The 19,212-nt window shown below is 42.2% G+C and overlaps 1 protein-coding gene across 4 annotated transcripts in view; it reads left to right on the top strand.

Moving 5' to 3' along the window:
- Positions 1 to 611: 611 nt before the first annotated feature.
- Positions 612 to 19,212, top strand: part of EPB41L4B (erythrocyte membrane protein band 4.1 like 4B) — a 303,377-nt gene continuing 284,776 nt past the window's right edge. For 2 of the 4 annotated variants that reach the window (XM_059728508.1, XM_059728507.1), the window contains exon 1: positions 613 to 985. In XM_059728508.1, the coding sequence (XP_059584491.1) occupies positions 731 to 985 (255 nt within the window). In that variant the 5' untranslated portion in view covers positions 613 to 730. Of the gene's footprint in view, positions 986 to 19,212 lie in introns of all 4 variants that reach the window. The other 2 variants (XM_059728506.1, XM_059728509.1) reach the window with 2 other exon arrangements.

The following is a 19,212-nucleotide window of genomic DNA, read 5'->3' as shown; positions in this document are numbered from 1 at the left end:
ATTTCTCAGATCTCTCTGCCCTCAGTGGTCCTTTACTGCTTAGATCCTCCTGGGCTGGGGGGGCTGCCTCAGATGAGCGAGGAGGGGTCTGGCAACGGCTCAGCTGGGTCTCAACAGGTGTCGACACCGGGCTTGAACTCCTTCCCTTCCTCTGAAACAGGACGCAGCCCTGTTGGTCTACAGGCAGGAGAAATCAGAACTCGTGGTAGAGGGGACGTCCAAAAAAAGCTTACAAATACTTTTTTGTGTGTGCAAATGTCTAGTTGGTCTAAGACAAGAGGTCGCCTCTCCCCAGAGTTCCGATTCCTCTTCTCTGCCTCTGCCTGGCCCGAAGCCTCGGTCACTGGGAGCGAATCCGGCGGGAGCGGCCCCGGGTTGGTTGCGTGCCCCGTCCGAGGGGAGGCAGGAGCCCGAGAGGCACAGCAAAGGGAGGGCGGCGGCTCGGGGCAGCAGCTCTCCCCGCCCCGGCCGCGCTGTCCCTCCCCACGAGGTAGCGGCGCAGGCGCCCGCCCCGGGCGCGGCCACAGCCGCTCTGCGCCTCAGCAGCTCCCCCTGGCCGCGGCTCGGCCGCCCCTCGCCGGCTTCCCCCGCCCGCGCCGAGGCGCGGGGAGGGCGGAGCGGGGCCGGGCCGGGCCGGGCCGGCTGCTGGCGCTGGGAGGCGCCCCGGGGCCGGCAAGGAGCTGGCGGGCTCGGGGGTGTGAGCGGCCGCGCCTTGCCGGGCTCCCCCACGATGCTGCGGTTCCTGCGCAGGACCTTTGGCCGGCGCTCCATGCAGCGCTACGGGCGAGGCGGCGCCGGCCGGGGGGCCGCGGACGAGCGGGACGGGGGGCTGCGGGGCGCCGCCGCCCCCCCCGCCGGCGCCTTCCCGCCCTCGCCGCTGCCCGCCGCGGCCCCCGTGCACATCCCCGCCGCTGGCACCAGCAAGCCCGCGCTGCCCTGTCGCGTCCTGCTGCTCGACGGCACCGAAGTCAACGTGGAGCTGGCGGTGAGTGGCGCCCTCTTGCCTCTGCCCCCGCCTCCCCGGGGCCCGCTGGCAGCAGCACCCGGGGGGCGGCCGGGACGCTGCAGCCTCCCCGCTCCCTGCCCCCGTGAGTTCCCGGCAGCCGCCGGCGGGGCTGCTCCTCCTGCCGCTCCGCTGCGCCTTGGCCGGCAGGGAGTTGCCCCCAGCCCCGGGGCTTGGCGGCGTGTCGTCCCGCTTGGACACCGAGGAGGGACAGCACCCGCCGGTCAGGGGCTTCCTGCTCGCTCTCGTGTACCTGCCGCGTGGTGACAGGTTAACTACAGCTGGGAAAGACTTGCGTGTTCGCGACTCGCATGATCTATTTTTAGAAATCTAATATGTAGGGGTTTTTTAAGGCATCAGAGTCCTGAGGGGGATTATCTCCAGGAGACCCTCCACCCCCAAGTCTAGTCCTCTTCTTTGCCCGTCCTTCTAGCACAAAATGTGGGCGCACAGTTGGGGAATGCAGCCATCTAGAGCTCTTGGTTCCAAAACGATGCCTTTGATTAGGGAAAAATAATCTTTTCCTGCAAGGTGTTGGGTCCAGGGAAAGTTCAAGGTGGTAAAAAGTCCCCATATGTAATTGGGGAAGGGTGCTTGTTTATCTTCTGTTGAGAGCCTTGTTGGCTCAAGGTTGGGCGGGGGAGGAAAAATCCCCCCTTTTCAGTGTATTTGTTTGTCTGTGGCTAAAGGTGGGAAGTGATGAAAACTTTCATGATGTGATGAGTTACAGGATAGTTTGGAATTCAGCTGTGAAAGGGAAAGAACTGTGTGTGTGTATTCTGAAACAAGTTTTATGTCATAGAAAGCATAGAAAATTAGGGTTGGAAGGGAGTTTAGGAGGTCATCTAATCCAGTGCATGTATATACCTACTGAGTTACCATTCTCTATCTGTGCACATGTATACATCGCTGAAAGAATATGGCATTTAGCAACATGACTATTTCTCCCCTCGGAACAGATTCAATTAGGGTTGGGATAGTACAGGTTGCAGGTCCAGATTGAGGTTCTTAAGCAGGAGCTATCTGGTGAGACTTGCAGAGCGTGTGCCTGCCTTGCCCACAATGTTATGGTTTCCTCACTTCCATCAAAACTGCCGGAACCTTTATTAGAGTGTGGAAATCTTTCCCCTGTCCAGTTTTAGACAGGAGAAAATAATGTTTCGGGTCTCGTTCACAGTTTATTGGGATCTTCATTTTACTTCTGAGCAAAAATGTTTTCTAAGGATGCATCTGAATAAGGGATTAGTAGGTAAAATCTAGGGATTTAGCCAGATAGTAGGCAAGTTAGCAAAGTTGAAATCTGTCAATTATTTAGCATCAGGTATACTCTACTTGAACTGTATTGTTTGTTTATTCTTGTGGACCTTAGACAACATATGGTTTTGAAACATTGAATTAAACAAAGTCATAGTATTCTTCTTGCCATTTCTATGGTCTGTTAAGGATTCAAAACCTCACTAGCTAATATAATGCTCATGTCAAGAGAGCATAATTGTTTCCAAATACTGGATTGCAGTATTCGGTGGTTGCAGAGTGCTGGTGTATCCTGTCAGGTGCAATATGGAGTTGATAGTTCTCTTATTCTGCTCAACAGGTTGTGGTAGAGGACTTATAATGGCATCTTACAAGTCAAAATAATCTTCCACAGAGTTAGGTGTTTTTACCAGTTGCATATTTATTTATCACTTTTCAGAAAATGTAGCACAAGGTTGAGGTTTAAAAAAATTAACGAGGTGGTTAACAGGATCCGTACTGTAGTTCCCCTGAGTCTTTGCTACATACAGGGTTGGGATGAGAGGAGCAGGTGCTTGTATACTCTGTGGAACTGTTGTATAATATCCGTTACCCTGAATTGGTACAGTGCTTCTTTACAGACTTTAAAATAAACCAGACCGCCCAAAGACAACATGTGCAGTGCCACCATATGTTATGGTTCTTTTTTTGGTTATATTAAGGGTTTATGAAAATGGGGAGTGAGTGTGTGAAATGGATGAAGAAATCAACTAAAATGATCTCCAGTAGGATTAGTCATGCTTAAAACTAAATCTGTGGGCAGGCATTAAAGGTTTTAATTTGATAACAGTATTTTTTTCACAATTACTTATTTCAGGGCAAAAGAGAGATTCTGTCGTCTCTGCACTGTATTCTCTTTTCTTGCCTGTTTGTAGTGTACTTAGCCTAACTATGACTTTTTAGAAAAAAATGCAGAGCGGTGATTGTACAATGCAATATTTTTTTTCATAACTTTTTAAATGAATCTTCAGTGAAATTCTTTGGGCGTAGATTAAAGGTTTTTGTCACACTGATAATTTAAGAAGCCTTCTGGGTTCTCTTGCTTGTGTGATGGGATGGCAGGAAATATGTGGTGTAGGGAAATATTTTAAAGTAGTTCTTAATGTCCAGAAATAGAAAACATGCCCATGTTTCTTTTGCCATGTTCCCTTTTTAAGAAAATCTAAGTCTTGAAATTCCTCTTAAGGTTAAGCATATACTTACCAGACTGGTTTTAATAGTTTTTGTGTGCAGTACTCTCTGTCCTTTCTCTTTCACCCCACCCTACCCTGCTGTTGTCCTGTTCAACTGTCTAGAATAGGTTGACTTTTATAATTCCACTTTGAGGTAAACGAAGATTTAGGGGAGAACACTTAGATTGGGAACCGTATAGTTTAACTTCTTGCCCACACCCCATATCTGTTTCTTTTCTGCATCCTTTGCCTCTGTAGTCTTCCCTGGTTCCTTCTTTGTTTTTATTTTTATTTTGGGTTGTACATAATATTATTCTTGTCTAATTTTTTTCTCCACACTCGCACTGAAAACCTGCATTTAGTTCTCCTTTATTTTTTTCAAGTTATCTTTAATTGAGACTATTGCTCCTCCCTTCATAGAATCAGAAAATTAGGTTTGGAAGGGACCTCAGGAGGTCATCTAGTCCAACCCCTACTCAAAGCAGGACCCTTATTTCATGTTACTTTCTCTCTCTCTCTCTCTCTCTCTCATGCGCTCCAGGTTTACTTCTGCTTCCCCTCCCAACTGCACTATGTGCTATACCCAAAGTGGAAAAAAATGTTTTGAGTACTTCAGTAATCTTTAATTGTGAATAGTGATTTAGTGCATGAATGTTTCATGCACTATTTTGATGACTGCATAGAGATACTTCAGTTTTCTCCTTCTTTCAAGTTACTGAAACAAAAATGTGTGCTTAAGTGTCTGTTTCTAAACAGGATAATGCACTAGCTAGCTTCTTAAACCAAAATCACCTTAGAGCCCCACATTGAATCTCTGAGATGCTGTTATGGTTCAATCTGTTTTGTGGAAGTGAGAGCCAGTTTACCAAATCTGTTGCTGTGGGATGATTCCTCATGGGAAGGGGAGTATAAATGGTGTCATTATTCCCTGTTGCTGTGATATCATGTGTATGTCTGAAATCTAAGCTGTTTTATGAATTGATGTGGGGAGAAGGAAGAAAGGGAGGCATCTTGCATATAATTTCTTTTCCCCTTATTATAGGCATTTCAGTTTGGAGAGCACATTTTAAAACATTTCTTGTGTTGAGTCATACTGATACAAGAGACCATTATTTGTTTGGTTTTTGCCTTACAACTCAGCTGTTGGTGGGTGGGAAGGCTATTGGCTCAGTGCTATCAAAATAATAATTTTTCCCTTTTGGAGACTTGCTTTGCAGATCTTGTGACTTAATTAAAAACAAACAAACAAACAAACACACACCAAACAGCTACAGCTGATGGTGTAAGAGCACAGAGACAGGGAACAGAAATGCATGAAGCATTCTGGGTTGGCTGATGTGTGTGTAAAAAAGCATACTTGAAGCCTGTTTCTTGGTGGTATTGAGAACCCTCAATTTCTGTTGGTTTATTGAATTTATGGGTGATCAGCACTTCTGAAAATTTGTGCCTGTATTTTTAGCTTGTTGCATCTTCATCCTAATATTTTCTGTGATGGTTACTTCTGTAATGTAATATAAGGCTTTAACTGTCAGCAAAGGGTCGACCATGATAAACATCCCCGTATTAGTGAGCAACCTTGCTCTAACCAGGAGATTTCTTGGCTGCCAAGAACATATACTTACAGAGAAAGTGTAGGGCACTTTATAAAATAACGCAGTGTTTAATGATCAAGTAAATGGAGAACACAAATATAATGCTTTAAGTCAATGAAATATTTTCAGGTGGGTAGTTTTTGTGTTATACTGAAAAGGAAGTTACAAAAATGTCTCTTAATGATTTTTTTTTTACTACTATGGGAACACTTAGAACAGGGATAGCAAAAATTCTTTATTCACTAGAAGACTCATGACTAAAAGGATCATATCTCTGTATTGCTTGAATATGGTAAACATGACTGAGCTGGTTGTAACTGGCCACTATGCTTACATCAAGTATAAATGTTGCTGGCACTTTAATAAGAGCCAGGAATTTTTGTGAGCGATGCCTTTTTATTGAACCAGCTGCATGCTTGGGATAGATTTAAGCAAGCCTGACTTAGATAAGCTCAGCAGACCCGATGAAGAATGCTTTACATTCGAAAGGTTGTCTAAGTTTAGCACAGTCATGTAGTTGGTTCAGTTAAAAGAGATCACCCCCCCAAAATCCTTGTCTCTCATAATTCCTGGACCACTACAGCTACATTATTCCACCACTAGCCTTTTTGACTGGCTTTCTTGCATACGTATTGGCCTCTGGCTGCTTTACCACTGCATCCAGGAAGAGCACAGGCCCTATCTGTAGATGGTTCCTCAGCCTGATGAAGGGCCTTTGTGTCCAAAAGCTTTCTAGGAACAATTTGTCAACTATTTGAGTTGGTCTAATAAAAGATATCAGATTTACCCAAATAATCTCATCTGCCTATGTCCTTAGACCAACACAGCTGCAATTTACACCCCTGATTACTCCACAACTGGCATTTTAAGAAACTCATCTGTGGCTGGTTTTATTATTTGTAACAAACCTTTCTGGTTTTACTATTTGTAACGGCAACTTATTCCCAGCAGCTGACTTGATACAGGCAAAGTGGTCTAATTCAGTATTCTTTTTTATTGTTTTTCATTACTTCACCTTCCTATGTTTCCTGATGGGAGCTTTCATAATGAGCAAACTCTTGGAGGAAAAATATATAATGAATCCTGCTGATATGGAGTAGGGCTTGTAGATCCAGTGCTAATCTAACATTTGTGAGCTGAAGTGTTTGTTTTATTTTATGAGAAAATACAATAACTGGTGGAGAATGAATGTTTTGCCTTATTGTTTGTCACTTACTCATGACAATTACAATTTCTGTTGTTAGAGGGAAGTTACCTTTTGACAACCTGATAACATTATGCTCAGACTTATATTGAGAGACCAGTAACATTGGATAGTTAACTTTTCCGTCCTGTGCATGTTCCTTTCAATGTTTCACATTCTGAAGTTACTGAGCTTAGTCCATTGCTTTTCCAGGCAGCCATGTTACATAATCCCATTCACAAATTTACCAAGCTCCATCTTAAAACCTATTGGAAGACTATTTCAGAATTTAAGTCCCCTCAGTAAAAAGCTAGCTATGCCAAACAGTAATTCTGCCACTTTTGATCACATGCATGACAGCAGTACCTGATTGTATTTTTCTGCATCCCTGGCTACACTTTGCATTTTCTCTATAGCATTGGTATAGCAGAAATATATATTATGTGCATGCTGCTACTACAGTTTTGTAAAACAGTTTCTAGTGAGTAGTCTCTTGTTTTGGTGCATATTGAGTAACAGCTTTTGTGTTCTGTTGCTTATTTGTGTAAGTTGTATAGTTTGCTAAGAATCTCAGTAGATACCATGATCTGATCCCTTCTGCAAAGAGTACACAGCAGAAGGGGGGAGGGGAATAACAAAAGTAATATACTAGAAAGATAAGAGCATTCATTGTTGATCTGCTGATGGATGGCTTGTGTATTTAAAAGGGTGGGGTGAAATGAGTGCTGTATATGTGCTTTTTATACAATAGGTTAAAGTTCAGTACTACTTTGAGAAGTAGTTATGAGACATGGTGCATCTTTTTGTGTATCTGAACAAATGTTGCATGTAATCAATGTGCCTGAAAACATTTTATTAACAGTCTGGCAAACTAAACTCTCAAATCAAGATATCAGTTACACCTGTGTGGCTCTAGTGAAGGCAGCAAGGACTTTGAGTGGGGGTGGTGTGTGAGAAGTAACCTTTGTAAGCTTGGCATTTAGCAACCACATACTTTTATGTGTAAACTGGGCACACTTCGATAGGGAAATATCTTTGAGGCAAACATGATGTGATGTGGTTCCATGTCTGCAGTTGCTGTTGCATATATGGCCTGTGGCATCTGAATTATGGGCCTTGAGCGGGTTAGGAAGAACATGTTAAACTTTTGAATTTAAAATCCATTTAGCCAAATAATTTGCCCCTTGCAGAGAGGATGGAGGGTGAAGAGCAAAGCAACCTCTGAGCTCTTGCCCTGTTATGGAAGAATTACAGCATGTAGAGAACAGAGGCTTAGAGTGGTTTTGAAGGGGATCAAACCTTGACCTTGTTTTAGGTGGGGTAGGTCATGGGGATAGGGACAAAAAAGAGGGGGCTATTTTCAGGAAGGCATAGGCAAAAAGAGGAAGAGAGGTGACCCTAGAAACACAGGAGAATGTGGAGGGAGGGATAGGTTGTTTGAATGGAGGTAAATAAGGCATGAAGGCTTCTAGGAGAAAGGAGTCAAAGAAGGTGGGTGGGGGAGGAAGGTAGCTATGGAGGAAAGGTTTAAAGGTGCTAAAAGTATATGAGTCAAAATTAAAACACACTTTTTTCATCCCTCTCCAGACCCTCTGGAGAAGTAGCTTTGAACCTAAAACCTGATGCTCCCAGGTCTTTCTAAGAACTTGAGTGAGTGGGAGATGTTTGCAGCTTAAATAAAGAGAACAGGTTTTGGAGAGTTATTGGAGAGAATTGAAGTAGTTGTGGGGAGCCAGAAGGAATCTTAAAATACTACTGAAGTTGCAAACCTGGAGAATGATGAAGGAAACTGATAATTAAAAAGGACTTCCAAGGAAATGGTCACCCTTCTGTTTTATCTACATTTTGTTTGAGTTGGTAGTAGGCAGTCCGAGAAGAAATGTCTGAAAGGAGTGAAGAAAAGATGGATCTGAAAAGAGAAGTATGGGATTCAGCAGTCAGTGGGTTATGGTAAGAGGCGAGAACCTACATGAAGTGTTCTGTAGAGGTAAAGGATTAAGGAAAAATGTCTGAGGGACATCTGCAGAGCAGAAGGAGAAAGGAGACCTTGATGAACCTGTCAGAGTGCCATGAGACCACTCTGAGACTAGGGGAGAAAGGTAGCAGGGAGCCAGGTGGAGAAGTTGCTGTGCGACTGGTGGGAGGAAGAGTTTCTGTGCATTTGAAAAGGCAAAAAGTAAAACCTTGTAGTAATGAATTAACTGGAACCATCTTTCTTGATGATTGGAGTGCCCCGTGTGTTTGGGATGGTTTGAAGAATAGGAAGATGTAGTGTGTTCAAGACTAAGCTTTTTTCAGTTTGGGCGAAAAATCATGGTGTGTTTGAAAGTACGTGGGAAGGAACTGGAAGTCATTTTTATGAGACTAGCATAGGAGCACGGAGTGGCAGGTAAACATGGGGCAGAGGGTAGAAGTGGAAGTGTTGGTACAGCAGAAAAGAAGATGCTTCAGAACTAAAAATGGGTGAAGGCAGCAAAGACATGAGGAAAGTAAATTGAACACCTGCCTCTTCAGACTGCTTACATTCTGTTCCTTCCCACACAGCCCACAACTATGATTTTGCTGGTAACTGTTAGCTGTGATTACCTCTTGGCACCTGCTTGGTCCTAGGCACTTTCTTTACTGAGGCTGTTGCCCTCTTGTCCCCATTCTGCATGCAAACAATGCTTATTTTCCTTCCTTTTGTGGAAGCAAAGCCCCCTTTCCTTCCCGAGGTTATTTTTGTTCATATACGTTCATTCTTTAGGGTGTCAACAAACAATTATACTATTTTGAAGGCATAGGTACTTGGGTTGCATGTGCATATCAGCTACTATCCTACAGTAAAGGAATGCCTAAATGAAACTTAGCTCTTTCACTGGGCATAAGCTGCCCCATTTGAACTACTTATCAAGTGATAGGGGCAGACAGATTAAACAAATTCAGCTGAACTACAGCATTTATACTCTAAAACCCCAGCCTGTAGCAGTAGTATTCTTTTTTGTTGAGGAGCATGTAGGTTAATTGTGGAATGACATGGCCAGAGAGATCCTGGTTGAAAGCCCCAAAAGAAAGTAATTTGTTCCACTGCCTGGGGGACTGAAATCCTAAACCCTGTGGCTGGCTTGGCTGCCATGATTTAGGCCTAGTTTTAGTAACGTTGTATAAAATGATCAGTCTGTGTCATAGCAGACATGGATTCCACTCATGGCATCTTGTGCGTATTTTTGTTGTTCTGGTACATGTAAATGAAATACCAGCTGTAAGTGATTAGCCAAACAAACAGTTCCTAAGCTTTTTTTCTTCCATTTCTAACAATATTTGTCTTTGGGGATTACAAGAGGAAGCAAGAAAATTATGCATAATATGCTGGGGGGAGAAGGAGAGGGAGAATGCACTTGATTTAACTTGTAGATTCCACCCCAAGCTTGAAAAAATCGTAAATGTGTAATATAATTAGCTGGTTCAACTTGGATTATAAAGCCAGAAATTGTTTGGTTTATTCTAAATGCCAGTATTGCACTGCCTTGTTTACACTGGTTTTTGTTATCCTCTCAAGAAACAGATTTTTGTGCAAACTGTTTTTTTTATGAAAGCATGGAAAAGTGTTTTTCTTGTTGTGTATAATATATAAATAATAGAAAGAATAAGGAGCAGTAGTTAGCCTTTGTTGTGCATTTGAATAGTGTGTGGTGTGTACACTTTGTGTGTACCCACCCATGTGCGCATACATGTACATCGTTCCCCCCCCCCCCAAAAAATATAAATAGCACAAGTAGATGAGCTTAAAAGATGCATTATGGCGACGAGGTTATTTCTGTTTATTTTTTAAAGGTGTGTATGTGTAAATGCTATAAAATGCTAAATACATTAATGACTATAAAATTGCTTTTATATTAATAATAATTGTATATTGTATTAGGACCTGAATTTAAAGTTGCTCCTATGTTTTTATGGAATCTCAGATATTCAGAGAGAGAGGGAGAGAGAGAAAAACAGATATTTAAGATGTGGGTTAAGAAACAAAATTCACTGAAAGTGTTATTGATTTAAAATGTATATAAATTGAAACAGTACTGTCCTGTAGGTCATATAGGTTCAAAATACAAATCTAGAGATCTTATTGGGAAAAATATTACCACTTGTATACAATTATTAATGATTTTTAAGAACGCGCCCCCTCCCCCCAGTCAAAGTTTCTTCATTGAAGAGCTTGCATTTGTACAAACTTTGTACCCAGGCCAAGAATTCAGTCAGAAAAGCCTAGTGATATTGGTAAGGGGATTATAGCATACACTTAAACTCAACGTTCTTGGAAGACTATAAAATCCATTAAACTAAACAATACAATAAAGTTAGAGTATGACATTTTAGAAACTACCTTGGCCACATCCAGTTATTCTCTAGCTATCTGAAAAGAAAATATTTTTTTCCCCGCAGTGGCTCACTGTTGTCATGCATGATTGGCCATATTCATTAATTTGAAGATGCTTATTTTCAGGAAGTACAAATGCAGGAGGATTTCAGCAAGCTAACAGATTTGTTAAGAAAATAACCATATCTTTTGCTACTCAGCTGTATCCATGAACAGACTGAAGAACTTGAGTCCCATTTTTATGTCAAAGACAGATTGTACCAGTGACTTCTTTAGGTGTAGGCTGGTAATTTGTCCAGCAATTGGTAAGTAATTTTAATGGTATTGTATCAGACTACATTTTTCAGTTGTTTCAGGCCACAGAGGTGATCAGTGCAATATTTTGTTTTAAACATATTAAATTCATCTTGGTCCTTGTGTTTTAAAGTAAAGTAAAAGAAAATTGCACTAGTAGGAGCATTGCCAGCAGATCAAGGGAAGTGATTTTTCCCTTCTGTTTGGCACTAGTGTGGCCATATCTGGAGTACTGCGTCCAGTTTTGGGTTGCTATTATCAAAAGAACGTGGGCACATTGGACCGAGTCTAGCAGAGGGCAGTAAAAATGGTTAGAGGGCTGAGGAACATGAACTCTCAGGAGAGGCTGAGGGAGGAGTGGCTTATTCAGTCTGGAGAAGAGAAGAGTAAGGGGCAGGGATTTAATACCAGTCTTCAGCTGTCTAAAGGGTAGTTAAAAAGAGGATGGAGCTAGAGTGCTGTTAGGGGTGGCAGATGACAGAACCAGGAGCAATGGTCTCAAGGTGCAGCAAAGGAAGTTGAGGGTAGATATTAGGAAAAAACTTTCTCACTATGAGGGTAGTAAAGTAGGATACTCAGAGAAGTTGTGGGTAGAGAAGAAGAAACAGGGTACTCAGAGTTGTGGAATCTCTGCCCTTAGAGGTTTTTAAGGCTCAGGTAGACAAAGCCTTGCTAGGATGATCTAGTTGTGGATGATCTTGCTTTGAGCAGGGAGATTGGATAAGATGACCTCCTGTGGTCCCTTCCAGCCCTCATTTTCTATGACTCTGATTCTGACATTTTTATTTTCCAACTTTTGCCTGCTTGGGTTTTGTTAGCTCATCTTTTTGCACCTGTCTTGAACTTAGAAATACTAAACTTCCAAAATATTTTGGTTTGGGAGATAGATTCTTTCCTGTAAGCTTATTTTTCATTGCAGTAGGATTTGAAAATAAGTTCTTGCATTTCTTAAATGAAAGATTCTTTCTTACATGATAAATAGAACTGAAAACACAACTGTTTTATTCAGTAGTCACATTGCAACAAAGACCTCTATTCAATAGAAATGCAAATCCTTAGTATGTAGGTTCTGCATTCAGCCTACTTACTGTGTAAAAAAATCTCCTTGGAAAATGCATCTTCCAAGAGCACTCTGATTTGAGAGGCAGTGAATTTTGATTCTCTTATCTCGTTCCAAATTCAGCAGGTAACTCAATAGTGGTGTTTCTCTTAAAAGTGGGTTCATAGCACCAGGACAGGAAGCGCTTTGAAAGCATAATGCCCAGGGGGAATAGTCAGACATTTGTTTCCACATAGTTTTATTTTTCTACTTGTAGTAAGTTTGGTTGAATTGAGAAGTTTTTTTTCTGCTGTATCTCTGAGATTTGTTGGTATAATGGAAGGGGAGGTTACTTTCAGTTTCATTGTGTGACACCTTTCTTCTCTTCCTTTTCCTTCCCCCCTCCCCACCCCACTTTATTTGGTGGTTCTTCAAGTAGCTGTAGCCAAACTTTCAGGTACAAATTAAACTTTGTTAATACAATGAACTAAAGGAGCAGGATATAAATGGGAGAAAACTCCATTGTTCTGTTCCTTGTAGTCCTTGCTCCTAACTAGCTCCTCAGAGCAAGTTCTATACAACCAGCAGTTATATTTTACAGTCCTCTTGACCAGCCAGTATCCATTCCTTCCCCCTCCCTCCCCTCCCATAATGATATGATAGTGCTTTCAGGATAGACTCATTTAGAAACTGATATTTGTTGTTTGCTTGAGCTACTGCTGCAGTGTTTGTGGTTATTTGGACAAGCAACCAAAAATCAAATCCCCATCTTAAAACTATAAATGTTCCAGATAAACTTTTTGTGTATAAAAGTGTGTTAGACCAGGGAATAGCAGCATATAGCCAGTGAAGCAGCTGGAAGCTGCATTTATATCACCGCCACTTATTTCCAGCTCCCTGGTTGCTGGAGATCTGAACCCGGGCTGAGCAGCTTCCAGCTGCACTTGTGCTTCAGCTGGAGGGGTGGGAGAAGGGGCCCCAAAAGGGAGTAGCTGTGAACGAGTTCCCAATCAGTGACATTTGGGAAAGGTTCAGTTGTCCTGTGTGTCCCCACCCTGTATTGTGTATATTCCTAGAAAACACTTGTAGGGAACATGGTATTTTAAAAGCACAGCATTGCTGGAAACTTGCTACGCTAAGGTCCTGCCTTATTCAAACTGATACTGGTACAAGCAGGCAATTTTTTTTGTAGCCCTTTCTGAAGGCACAGTCTTATTGTAGCAAGTCTTCAGTTCTGTTGTCAGTCCCTTGATAGAATGATCATACCTTTAAGGGGATAGTATCTAAGGACATAATGCATATTGCCTTGCATATTAAATATAAAATATATATTTTGTTGTGATCCTGAATTTATATACATGAAACTGTTCCTCAGGCTATTTCCCTTCTACATTTCACTTCTTAAAATCCTTTGATCAATCTTTGTTTATTAGGTGGTGGTATTTTGGTATACTTAAACTTCTCTTTGACAATGTGTGAAGCTTTTAATCTGTTGCTATATGTTTTTGGTTGAAAATAAAAAATAACTTGTTTGCAAGATTTGCTATATAAAATAGACTAAGGTTAGTTAAAGCAGGAAATGTGAAAAAACTATACTGCCTTGTAGCAGAAGTGAAGCTGATTGTCTTCTCTTGTGGAAATTAGTTCTCATTAGCTCATGGTAGGCATACTTTGGCTGTGGTATATTTTCAGGCAGGGCACCAAGCCCACTATAAAAATTTACTTGCCTTGTCAGTATGAGCAGAAAAAAATATTTAATGCAATATCCAATTACTGCAACAATAATTTTATTGTCTGTCTAAATACGTGTCTCTCTAAGCATACATTTCTGACCAAAAAGGAAACAGTTTTCCTTTACTATGTAAAAATGAATCTCATCTTCTTCATAGACTTTTTAGAAGGTAATCAGCTGAAAACATCTAAGACAGGGGTGAGCAATTATTTGGGCTTAAGGGCCTCTTAGGGAGTTTTGGTGAGCCATCCCAGGCCAGGTCAGCACCACGCATTCCCCCCCCCCCCCCCCCCCGGTCATCAAAACTTCCTAAATGGCTCTTCCTTGGGGGCCCATCCCTGCATTGCCACCACCTGGTGATCCCAGGGTCTCCGTGGAGGCCAGCCTAGGACCCACGCAGGCAGAGTGTGCTCATTTGAGTTGATGGGATAGGTCTGCGGAAGCAGCACCCAAGAGCAGGACAGGTGGGTGGAGCTGGGTTGGGCTGGGGTCATGTCTTGGGGTCATTACAGCACAGGGCCAGGGCCTGGGGCAGAGCTGTGATTCGCTTCTAGCATAACCCTGCCAGTAGAACTGGTGCCTATTGCAGGGACGTGCAGGCAGTGGACTGTGGTTCAGCCCTGGCCTTGGCTCTGCACTGTCACCACCCCACGATTCTGCCCCCTGTTCCCAGCCCCGACTCGCTTGCCCGTTCCACTCCCTGCCTGCTGGTGGCTCCAACTTAATTGCCTGGCCAAGTGTGCCCCGTCTGTGGGGGTCCCAGGCTGATCTTCATGGTGAACTCACCTGCCTGCTTTGTTGGGTGCCCTTGGCTGTGGGTGTGGGGTGGACAGGCTGGGGTCCAGTGTGGGGTGGACCTGGGCAGTGGAGTTGAGTTCAGCGGTGGCAGCAGCAGCCAGAAGGAGGCAGTGGAGCTACTAGAAAGTGGCGGTGGCAGCAGCAGCCAGAAGGAGCCTCTGGGGCTGCTAGAAAGCTGAGTCTGGCAGCTGCATCTCCCCTGCTTTGCTTTGCTTTGCTGGATGCCTAGGCACAGTGGGAACAACCACATGTGCCACAGCCTGGGCTGGCCTCTATGCCTGGGCTGGCTGGGGCTGAGGGACCTGCTACAGGCAGGAGAAATCCCTTGTTGGGCCAGATCCAGTCCATGAGCCGTGTTTTGCCCACCCCTGACATAAGAGTATAATACCATCTGAGGAACCGAAAGGTGAAACAGTAAGATGTGCTCTTTCATAAGGGAGAAAATGTACCTGATTAGGGACTTCCCTCGGGAAAATCACATTTTTCTTTATTGCATATTTATGGTACCTTTCCTTCTTTCCTTTACTGCAGGTGCAAAAAGTCTGTATTTGTAGTTAGGTTAGTTCAGGTCCTTGGAGCTCTGGGATACAAGAAAAGTTTTGAATCTTTTAACTGCTGCAGTGCGCATCTTAAGACTCTGCATAGTTTATGGATGGTGAAAACGGACAGACTGAAGTGCAGAGATTTTTTGAAAACGAGTCAGTCTTCCATTGTAAGCTTTTGCTGTGCTTCATTTGCTTAAAACTTTCCAGGCTACTTTATTGCCTCTTTGTTCTATAGACAAGCTGTTTTACTAATTTAATATGCACAAAAACCTTTGAAGTTGTATGTAAAAGAAGGCATATCTAAAAGCTGTTCTGTGAACTTCAAGGCAATTGAAAAATGTTTTCCTTTGTTGATTAAGGTACAACAGAGGTAGGACTGAGTAATAAATATATTCCTTGTTGCACACACATTGGTTGGAGTTGGCCAGTTGTGAGGCAGCTAACAAAATACAAGTTCTATCTCAGCCTTCCTATCATTAGCTATCCAAGCAGAGAACTACTGTTCCTACGATTCTCTGACTTTGCTGTGAGATTTTGAACTGTATTCTGATCTCAGACTTTTGTAACTGAGAACAGGACCTGTCCTTTTCCCTTTGAGAATACTCATAACATAGAATTTATATAAACCTTTTCCTCGTATCTGCGCTGCCTTCTCCACCCCTTCCCTCCCTCTCTCCTCCCCTGCCCCCCATGCCCTTAACAGAAAATGGGAGAGTAACTTGGTTACCTTACCACAGGTTTTAGGATAATTCAATTTTTCTACAGCATTTAAGATTAAAAGCTTTAACTACAATATAATCAGAGAAAATGGAGGCATTAATACAAGGTCTTGCACAATGTCAAACTTTCAGAAAAGGCATTTGTATCCCTATATAAAGTATATGGAATTATTTTGGAGAGTGAAATTTTAGGCATTTGAATTTTGAGATGGATTAAATTCTCTAGTGTCACATGGGTTTATTCACTAGCTTCAGAAAAAGAAGTCATTATAAGAATGTATACACTGAGGGAGGTAAAGTACTCATAACTGTTAGAGTTGTAGACAGAGGTATTATAAATCAATTGTACACTAATACTACTCTCGTTGTTGAATAATTGATTAGTACATTATGACTGATGTGCAGAAAGACAATCAATTACTTTGATGCCCACCTGTACAAGAAAATGAGCATCATTATCTTAAATGTACAGATCCAGAGCAGAGCTGGTTTAGTCGTTCTCTCCACAACTCTGGAGATGGGAGAATACAGATCAGTTCTTTTCTTAACTATTTGGGGAAGTAAGCACCTCAAAAGAATGGTAAAAGCCAAAAGGTTCTTTCCTTTTCATAACAAAGTCTCTCAATCCTGCAGTATTGGTTTGGAGAGACTTGCAATTAGAGCAAGGTCTTGTAGCAGACAAAAAACCCCAAAACAAACTAACAAAAAACCAAAAAAAAAAAAAAAAAGAAGAAGAACGAGAGAAGTCATGGTAAATCTTTCCCTTCTTTTTCTCCTCTCCACGCTTTTCTTTTTTAACAGGCACTGCTGTTTCTTAGAATATTCTAGCTGTTTCAGAACACCCTTGTAAAAACTGAAAAGACTGTTTTTGAGGGTATGGATAAACTTAATTTATCTTACCAAGAACACACAGGGTTCATCTACATGATATACTAACTACACAGGAGCCTAATAACACTGTGTGCTGGGCAAAACCTGTGCTGATATGGTAATGTGCAGTAGTTTTAGGCTCCTGGGTAGTTAGTGTCTATAAAAACCTGTGCACTGTTGCTACTTGATTTAATTCTTGGTTATCCAAGTACTAAACTTAATGTGTAGTAACTATGGTGCATTAATGAATATGTAGATGCACTCACAGAGCAGAAGTTGTGTTGCCCAAGTACTAGTTGGAAATTTAATAGTAACTTTGAATGGCCAATGTAAGCCTTGTTGAAGACTGACTTAGCATCAGCCACTTCTTTCTGTTTTTCCATTGCTTACCTTCATTGCACCAGGATCAGAACTGGTGTGATGTCTCCAAAGCTTTGTCTCTTGTTAAACATACCATAGTTGGAATGAAGTTCTATGGTAAGTAAATATAAACTATGAAATACCTGTGATTCCATGTCTGCTATGAATGAATTCTTGATATAAAACTCCAAGTTAGGAAAAAAACTTTTTCCAAAGCATCATGTGCATTCACTTTGGGATCAGAAAATCAAGCCAGGTGTTTGGTAGTTATGCAGCAAGTAGCTAACAGTTTGATCCTGTTTACATCTGTTTGATCCCACCTATCTTCAGCTTTTGCCTTCAGTGACACCTGTCTGCCTGCAGAGTTATTAATTTTCATGCAGGATGACTAAGGGTTAAATATATTAAGTCTGTTGACGAAACTAACAAGATGTTCTCTTGTTTGTATTAGCTCCACAAAAATAAACAGGAGTAAAAACTTTGGTCCTTGAAGTCCGCAAATGTTTCTTAGACAGCAGATTTGCTGAATGAGCAAATGCTATTTTTTCTTTAGTTACTCTTCAAGTTAGAACTGCTGTTTAAATCAGTTGAACACATAACTTTTTATCAGAGGCCTTGGATTCTTTGTCCTGTGGTGGATGTTACATTTGTTGCACATTACAGCTTGTGGCAAAAAACTCGTATAATGTGCCAGGCATTAAACTAGATTATCCCTGGGTAAAAATGGCGGATCAACCACAAGGAAGTTGTTCATTGAAACACCAGTTTATTTGTGATGCAGAAGTATTCTGTGATGAATATGGCCAGTTGGCGTGTTATGAATTGTTGTGCATTACTCATATATAACATAATGTTTGCCAGGGGTGTACGACAGATTCAGTAAGAGCCATGGCTGTCCTTCAGCACAGTAACAAACAGGTTTTGTGGTCAGTGCCTTGAAGAGCAGATCCAGATGCCAAACAAATACAAGGTTTGGCAAAATTTGTCAGGGAAATCTGTTTGGAGAAAAGATAGAAGGATAATCGTGCTGAAGGCATTGCACTGTGGATGCAGAAAATCTGAATTAATCTCCTTGCTTTTTGGCACATTTGTTTCATGAACTTGGTCAAGTGATTTAAGTCCAGATCTTTAGGTGCTTAGGTGTTTTACTTCCATTGTTCCAATAGTCAGTCTGTCTGTGGAAAAGCTTTCACTGGGACTGTTCAGGGAAAATTTAATGCAACACTTTTTGAGGTGTTGGGTATCTTTATAGCTCCTATTACTTTGGTAAATAGATAGGAAAGGGACAAAATTGCTTTCAGTGGAGCAGTCTGAAAGGGAACTCACCAGCCAAAAGAGGACAGTGTTCTTTTGGCCTTAAAACGAATTATGTGGCAAAGGGAATGAAGTTGAAACAGAAATGCAGCAAGAACCACAGAGATTGGACTGCTTCTGCCCATGTGGTCTCTTCCATGGAAAGCCATAATATAGGGAAGGACAAGATAGCTTGTTTCATTTGCTGAAACAGGGAAAATCTGCTTTGGACAAGTTAAAAAGGAAGCCCAAGCTTTGTGTCTGTCTATCTGCCTTTCTGTCAGTCTGTGCCTGTTTCATGGTTCTCTCTCAGCCCCTTCTATTTCCCAGTCTTATTTAAGGTAGTGATAAGGATGTCAAGTGGAAATCACATGGCTGCTCAAACAGATACTGGCTCCTGAGGGCTATTTCAATCAGCAGTGTTTTTACTTTTGAAAACTAGCTGCCTTGACAAATTAGGATTAATAGACATTTTAAGCCAGAAGGCGTCCATGTGACTATCTTGTCCGATCTTCTACCTTGGTTGAGCTGTTGAACCTTACCCAGCAATTTGAATGGTTGGCCCCTAACAGAGCCAGAGCATGTCCTTTAGAAATATACCCAGTCAGGATTGAGAGACTGAAGGTGATGAAACTTTTCATTAAGCCCCCAAGTAATCTATTTACTTTTGGCATGTAGCCATTGGCTATCATTCTGTATTTGTCTACCAGATTAGAACTGTCTTCCACTAGAAGTTGTCTTCCTTGGGTAAGGCCTTGTGGGCCATGCTGTAGTCACCTCTGAACCTGATGTTTCATAGTTGGTAGAGTCGGAAGGGACCTGAGCAGGTCATCAAGTCCAACCCCCTGCCATGGGCAGGAAAGAATGCTGGGGTCAAATGACCCCGGCTAGGTGATTATCTAGTCTCCTTTTCAAGACCCCTAGGGTAGGAGCGAGCACCACTTCCCTTGGAAGTTGGTTCCAGA

This window comes from Alligator mississippiensis, chromosome 5, assembly GCF_030867095.1.
Source record: "Alligator mississippiensis isolate rAllMis1 chromosome 5, rAllMis1, whole genome shotgun sequence".
NCBI classification, from domain to species: domain Eukaryota; kingdom Metazoa; phylum Chordata; order Crocodylia; family Alligatoridae; genus Alligator; species Alligator mississippiensis.
Note: the sequence above shows the minus strand (reverse complement) of the source record. Positions and strands in the feature narration are given on the sequence as shown.